This window comes from Pseudomicrostroma glucosiphilum (assembly GCF_003144135.1).
Source record: "Pseudomicrostroma glucosiphilum strain MCA 4718 unplaced genomic scaffold BCV69scaffold_22, whole genome shotgun sequence".
Taxonomy (NCBI): Eukaryota; Fungi; Basidiomycota; class Exobasidiomycetes; order Microstromatales; family Microstromataceae; genus Microstroma; species Microstroma glucosiphilum.
This window is the reverse complement of record NW_020289934.1, coordinates 91,880-98,713: the sequence shown is the minus strand read 5'-3', so window position 1 is coordinate 98,713 and position 6,834 is coordinate 91,880. Positions and strand designations below refer to the sequence as shown.

At 56.3% G+C, this 6,834-nt stretch overlaps 1 protein-coding gene across 1 annotated transcript; it reads left to right on the top strand.

The window, feature by feature from the left end:
• The first annotated feature begins 2,395 nt into the window (after positions 1-2,395).
• On the top strand, positions 2,396-3,223 carry BCV69DRAFT_130728 (hypothetical protein). Its single transcript, XM_025489221.1, has 3 exons — positions 2,396-2,557; positions 2,625-2,879; positions 2,981-3,223. The coding sequence occupies exons 1-3, from the start codon at positions 2,514-2,516 to the stop codon at positions 3,129-3,131; spliced, it is 450 nt and encodes a 149-aa protein (XP_025344868.1). The 5' UTR covers positions 2,396-2,513; the 3' UTR covers positions 3,132-3,223.
• The last annotated feature ends 3,611 nt before the right edge of the window (positions 3,224-6,834 follow it).

The window sequence follows — 6,834 nt, the reverse complement described above, 5'->3', positions numbered from 1 at the left end:
AGGAGAGAAGCAGACACCCCCTCCCTCACCCTCGCACTAAAAGCCAGAGACAGGAGAGAAGCACCCCTTGACAGGGCCTGGCCTTTGAACAAGAGTGCGTACAGCAACGGGCTGACCTGACATCCTAAAGAGCATGTACGCAGCATCGGGCAGAGGGTGAGCCGTCTCATAGAAAGCGGTCATCTGCGTGAGGACATTTCGACACCAGTGGCTGCGCGCTTGAAGCTCTCGTCGATTCCCGCTGCTACAGTGTTCATACAGTAGTCCGTCTGAGAGAGTCGCTGGTCGGCATACAGAGGTGAAGCTCGGATTCCACCTCTCGAGCAGGCAGAGAGCCTTCATGTCCGCGGAGCTGAGCTCTGACTTTGTGTGTCGATTGTCTTGAGGCTGCGACAGCCGGCAAATCGACCGCATTCTAGCAGAGGTCATGTTGTTGAAAGGGGCTTGACTCTGAGCAAGAGCGCCGTCTGTGATTGTTGCAGGCCAGGACAACACATCGCTCTGAGCTTCTCACATAGCCTCGCAATGGGCCTTAGAATCCCCAGATCTCCAGTCGCCAGCACAAGCGAAGGTGTTCTGGCCAGTGTCATCCACCTCAGCATATATGGAACTCGCTCGATGCCACAATCGCTGCCATTGCTTCTGTGCAGTCTGAACCACAAAGAGCCGACTGTCAAGGGAACCTCTAGTCACTACCTTCTCATCGGTCACGGTGACTGTGACGAAGCCTCTATGCTCGCACCTCACTTCGGTGCCTTCGGCTGTAGCGAGGCGAAACAAGGCACGTGGCCGTGCTCATAGACTGGTACAAGCTCACATCCATTGCTTACTCACTAGCAGACCTCACCCATTGTCGCAGAAGCAGCCTCTCGACCCAGACAGCCTCCACGGCTGCCACTCCGGTCCAGCATGCGGGCTTTCGAGGATAGGCAGCTGTCGTACCACAAGCGCAAGCGACGTGAAGAGACCGCAGATGATGATTCTTATGGCCAAGGTTGACTGACCAGTGTTCAGGGGCGCCTAGCCAAGGCTTATCTCCGAGTCCCTTTCAACCGTCAGAGGCTGCGAGCAAGGGCAGTGCGATTGATGCCACACTCTGACTCAGCGGACGAACACAGCACCTAGATGCTCACTTGAGCTTCAGTGGAGCTCCTTGGGATATTTGCATCGTGAGATTCGGCATGAGAAGGAGGCTACAAGAGCTGATTCCTAGCCCGAAAGTGCGTCGAAAAGAGGTGACGGGCGTATGAGGGCCACGCAAAGATCAAGCCCCTTCCTCGGAATGCGTACTCTTGCTCAAATCCCACCAAGAAGCTGTCCTATCATGGAAGGCCTATTTGGTCCGCACGTATAGTGCTCGAGAGGGGGAGCCATTTGGGAGGCTGTGCCCGTGCATCGTACGAAGGCTATTGCTTCAATCTCTACCAGGCTAAAAAGCTTTGCTCAGAGCCTCAAAAGCACGAAGTTATCTGTCTATGAGGCAGAAGGTGAGGAAAGATCAGATGCTTCGCTGCAAAGAGGTCAGGATGCGGCAGCGTCGGGAGTAAAGGGATGGAAGAAGCACCGCCTCTTCTGTCGGGCGAGCGAGGCGTCCCTTTGAGAAAGCATTCATATTTCACCCTGAGTCATCCGAGGGTCGCGGCGCGCTATCGGAACGGCATACGAACAGACATCCGAAAACCGTCCGGAAGACGAGTCGGGCGCGGTGAGGCATCCGAGCGCGACCGGCCGGCATCCGATACGGGTGTCCTTCCTACCTTGGAGCCGCCGGCCATTTGTCTTCCGCCACTTCTGTTCCGCTCTGCCGGTCCCTTCGGCGCACCGTGACTTCACTTGGAAGATCAAGCGTGCTCGGGACGGCCTTCTCAACCGCGATGCATACCTGCCCTCCATCCATATCTGCTGCTCTCGCTCCAGTCATCTCCTGCGCGTCAGGACTCGGAAAAGTGCGGAGCGACCGTGTCTTGCCGCGTGCGTGCGTACGGTTGGTGCAGCCTCGACCTCGGTTGTGCACCAACGCCACGCCACGCCACACCGCGCCACACCACGGCAGAGTGTCCCGCCTCGCTTGCAGCAATCCACGGCCACAGCCACAAGCACACAGACGCGCGGCCTGCTTCGCGAGTGATGTGTGCAATGGAAGGAGGAGAGTGGTGCGATGTCTTGAGAGGTGGCAAGCCTGTGCAGTGCACCGCAGTACAGTACAGTATCTAGTTGAATGGAGTGGGGAGCGAGGTGGAGAGAGCACGGTAGAGTGGTGCAATAGAGGCAGATAGAGGTCAGAAGCTCACCTTGCGCTCGCCCGCCCTCCCTTCCGCCAGCGGAAAGGAGCGGAACGGCGTCGAAGTTCTTCTCTCACCTTTCGCGTAGGCAGACCTCGACGAGCCTTTGCAGGCATCGGGCTGGCACGACTGCCTTGAGGACAGAGCCCAGCACGTCTTTCGCTGGTGCACGCTCATGGCTTCATCGCAGACGAGCCCAATGACCTCATCCACGACCATGACAAGGCCCCTATGTACAAGAAAGGGATCCCTTATGACGTGGTGCATCCCAAAATGTAAGCTACGTGCATGCTGCGCTTCGTGACGTAGGTTGCCACTGACATGGTCGAGCGCGATACCAAGCTGCTCGAGCCTGCTTCGGGTGTCTGGCACTATGCCCGCAGCACACACTAGCGGATGGCCCGGCGGGAGCTCGTACTACTCGCAGCTATGGCAGCTGGAAGAAGCACGACTTGAACGGAGACGTGGAGATTGGCAGTGTTGCGGTCCCTTGGATGCTCAAACTCAGCTACCTCATCGTACATACTACTGTACAACCTCTGCCTCCACAGCCGCGTCTCACAGAGATAGGGGACGTATGAGAGGTGCGACAAACCCGTGGGTACCTTCCAAGACACACTAGGATCCGGCCACCTGGGCCTCACTGCTCACAATGAACATTGCAATCACCCCGTCCCCGCCGGATACCTCCCTATAAGCTACTCTATGGACGGGAACATTTCACCTACCGGTGGGGTCATAGGGCAACAACAGCACGAATCTGTCCTTCCCTTGCTGGCAATCACTCCTCCATGGAACAGCCGGGAGATCCAGAATTGGCACCGGATAGACCGCGGCGGTCGCCGCTGACTTTGCTCAAGCAAGCAGTCAGTACAGTAGTCCTACTGTAGGACCTTTCGCCTCTATACCCATCATGCTTTCGCCTCTTGCGACTGTTGCGCTTCTCTTGTTTCTTCCCAGATCAACAGCCATACCATGGCGCAGACGTACAGTAGCGGCGGGCTGGCCTCTGGAAGATGTGCTCCCAGCGAGCTAGACTGCCTTCTTCCAATCATCTTGAGCAAAACCCTTGGTGGACTTGAGTCGAGAGGCGCTCGCTGCTGTGGCCTGCATGAGACCCCAACAGATTCGGCTAGTCCGAAGGAGATCCTGTTCGGTCCCAAGGAGAGGCAACTGTTCCCGATACCTCTGTTGGCTCCAGCGACGAGCACAAGAGCCGCCCTGCATGCTCGCTTCGTATCTGAAGACGAGCAGCTCGAGGCATAGGAAGACGGCGAGCAAGACGGGGAAGAGCAAGGGACAGGAGACGAAGAAGGAGACGACAACAATGAGTGATTGCAAGCTCCTTCTCAGAGTAGCATCACTGGCAATGATGAGACGATAAGCACGCTGTTCGAGGCTCTCGCAGCGATGAGCCTTCGCTACGGTACTGGCAATGGCAATGACGACGATGAGCAAGAAGACGAAGACGAAGCCGCATCTGGCATATGCAAGCCAGAATCCCGCAAAGAAGTAATCGAGGGGCACCAGACTGCCTACCAAAGCGCCAGCCTTGTACAACTAGACCTCCTACCACATCATGAGATGTGGCGACTGCAGCGCACTCTTCCTGGCGAGCATGGTCGTCTGCATTACAGCGATCTCACCGTCCGACACGCCTCCTACCGCTCTCCTGACCACCCAGATGCCCAATGACCCTCTACAGGTCAAGTCTACTGGACGATGATGCAACCGGAGACTTGTCCGATTCTCAATGCCTAGACCGACGCTATCGCTGTTAAAGTCGAGGGACTGGATGCTCAATCAGATGTTACTAGCGATATTGGCGCTGCGACGGAGGACCTACTGGATGATGCAGACGCTGAAGACGAGGAGGAGACGGCTGACAGAGAGCAGGTCCACCTTGCTCTGGTCATGATTCACAAGGGGGATGGGATTGATGCTCAGCTATTGGGAAACGATGGGTCGGATCTGCGTCTTGCCTGGACCTGGACAGAGCGGTACTGTAAGCTGTCACACTGTTCTATACATGAACTCGAGGAGCAGAGTTCCCATTCCGTAAGAAAGCAATACTGGATCACAACCTGCCAATCTACGACTTTCTCATACAATGCAATGCGATACGTAGTAGGCAATCGTGCCCGTGGATGGCCCACCCGGTGACCGCTCTGGTGAAACATCGAATCGGGAAGCTCGTCCATCAGGGCTGTACATGCTGCTAGCCGACGGCTGCGCTGTACATGATTGCTGTGCTGCTCGGCTCCTTTTCACCTCTCCGGCCTCACCTCTTCTGACTCAACCCTCCTGACTCATCTCTCCTGCCTCATCATCCTCCGTGTCACCTACCTCCTCGTCTCGCCTGCCCTTGTCTAAAGGGAGAGAAAGAGCCAGGCAGTACAGTACTGTACTGTACGTGAGCGTGAGCATGATCGTCGAGAGATACGCACATCTGGAGACGTGCTTTGCCACTCTCCCTCGCATTTCCGTCGTGGTACGATGCGATACGGTACTGTACTGTACTGTACTTGGGTCCCTTAGGACCTCGCCTACTCACACAGACTGTCTCTCTCTACAGTACCTACGGCAAGTACGTCGAACTCTCGCCATCGGTTCAATCCTCTTCACACGCCACTCTTGTCTGCGCCTGATTGCAGCGGTAGCGAAGTCGCAACGGCGCAACGGTGGATCTTCTGCCTGGCCTGGCCTGATGAGGGACGTGCAGCCTCTGCCTCTCGCCCTCACTCAGTCTTGCTTTCCATCGAGCTCGTCTCCCTTTCTCCCGTCCGAAAGAGGTTTTCGGCAAGGCGAATGATCTGCAACAGAGGACCTGCCTGTACTGCAGCCTCGTTCATGATGGTGAGTCTTTGTGTAGAGCCGGGCAGCCATGGCTGCGTACAGCATAGGTCCGCAAACGTATGGTGCTGGTCGAACAGTTGACACCTGCGGGGAGAAAGGCGATCGGTTCAGCGCACAAGTACGGTACTGTACCGTAGTGGCAAGGTCTCTTCCCCCACCGTCATCCTACTTTGTCAAGTCTTGTCCCAGCTCCAGCTCCAGTACAGGATGCATCGGACGCAGCGCTCCCACTTCACTCACACCGAGGAGGAACGGTAGGTGCACGCAGCGGCGCTTCTTTGCTTCTCTGCGTCGTCAAGAGTCGCTATCGTCGCTGATGCACTGTACTTTACGTGCTGCACTTGGTATTTGATCTGAGCTCGAGCTTGTAGCAGGTGACTTGGTCCGTCCGTGAGTCCACGACTTCTGTGCCGGCCTTACGTCTTGTCTTGTCTCGACTCGAGGAAGAGGAGATAGCAGAGCTCGCAAATGAGAGCACGAAGTTGCGCAGTGAGGAAGCGAGGCGGGGTGTGGACGAGGACGAGAGAGCATTGATGCTAGCGAGAGCGAGGCTGATTGCCGGTGACGAGAGGGCAAGTCCAGGTGCATTCATATGAGCTGACGTAAGCTGTATGAGCCGAGTTGAGGCGAGGTGAGCTGAGCAGTGCTGTTCAGTGAGGCAGAGGCGTTGTGAGGTGCGTCCTGCTGCAAGACAGAAGCACGTCTTCAATCAGCGCTGTAGCCTCATTTTCCTCTTTCCTTTCGCCTGCTCACTGTCTCCTCCTTCTTCCAATGTACTGTACTGTACAGCCTGCGCCCTGTGGAGACAGAGAAAAGGGGGAAAGCAAGAAGTCCCTCTTGACCGATCGGTCTGGCCGGCTGGACGATCCAGAACTGCACAAGCGGAAGTTGCGCTTGATCATCCGGCATTGTGGCTCTTAAGCGCTTCTCGGTCTCGGTAGCAGAAGGCAGGATATCGCCTGGGTGTGATACTGTAAAGGGCCACTGCACTGCACAGGCCTCGACCGCGCGCCTTTTGTGCACTTCAGCTTACGAGGTGTAGCCCACAGCGGCCCCTGATACTTGTAGATACAGTACAGTCGGTGATCCGTATTTGTCAAGACCTGGACACAGATGCTGGCACGAGTCGCCCTGGGCCGTTGCAGCAAGTCACCTGCGGTGGAGATGTCGTACGCATTGGCTTCTAGCGAAGGCGAAAGAAGGTAGAAGGCGGGCAGCAGATCAGATTGAGAGCTGAAAAGTGCGCAATGGGGGACATCGTTTCGCCCGCACACTCGCTCTTGGCTCAATCGAGGAGGACGTTGGCGCATCGACGGGAACTGAGCAGCCGTTCTTGCTTGTAGTATAGCAAGTGCAGACGCCGACAGCTGGAGCTGGAGGAGAGCCAGCTGCAGGACGCCGTTTTTGTGATACTGTAGAAAGGTCTCAAATGGATACTACTTGAGCTTCTGGGCAGTAGGCTGCTCTATGCAATGCAGCAGTCTTTACTACAGTACGAGATTGCTTGTGCGGCATCTGCAGTGCTGCGTAGGGCAGCCGAGTCGAGTGTTGAGCCGCAGGCCAGACTGAGTGACGTTGTACCCTCCTGGCACGAACCCGGCGAAGGAATGATCCGGAGTCCAGAGTTGGCTCTACATCCAGTTGCATATCGTGACATCGTATAAGTTTGGAGTGTAAACCACTGCCATTGCCACTG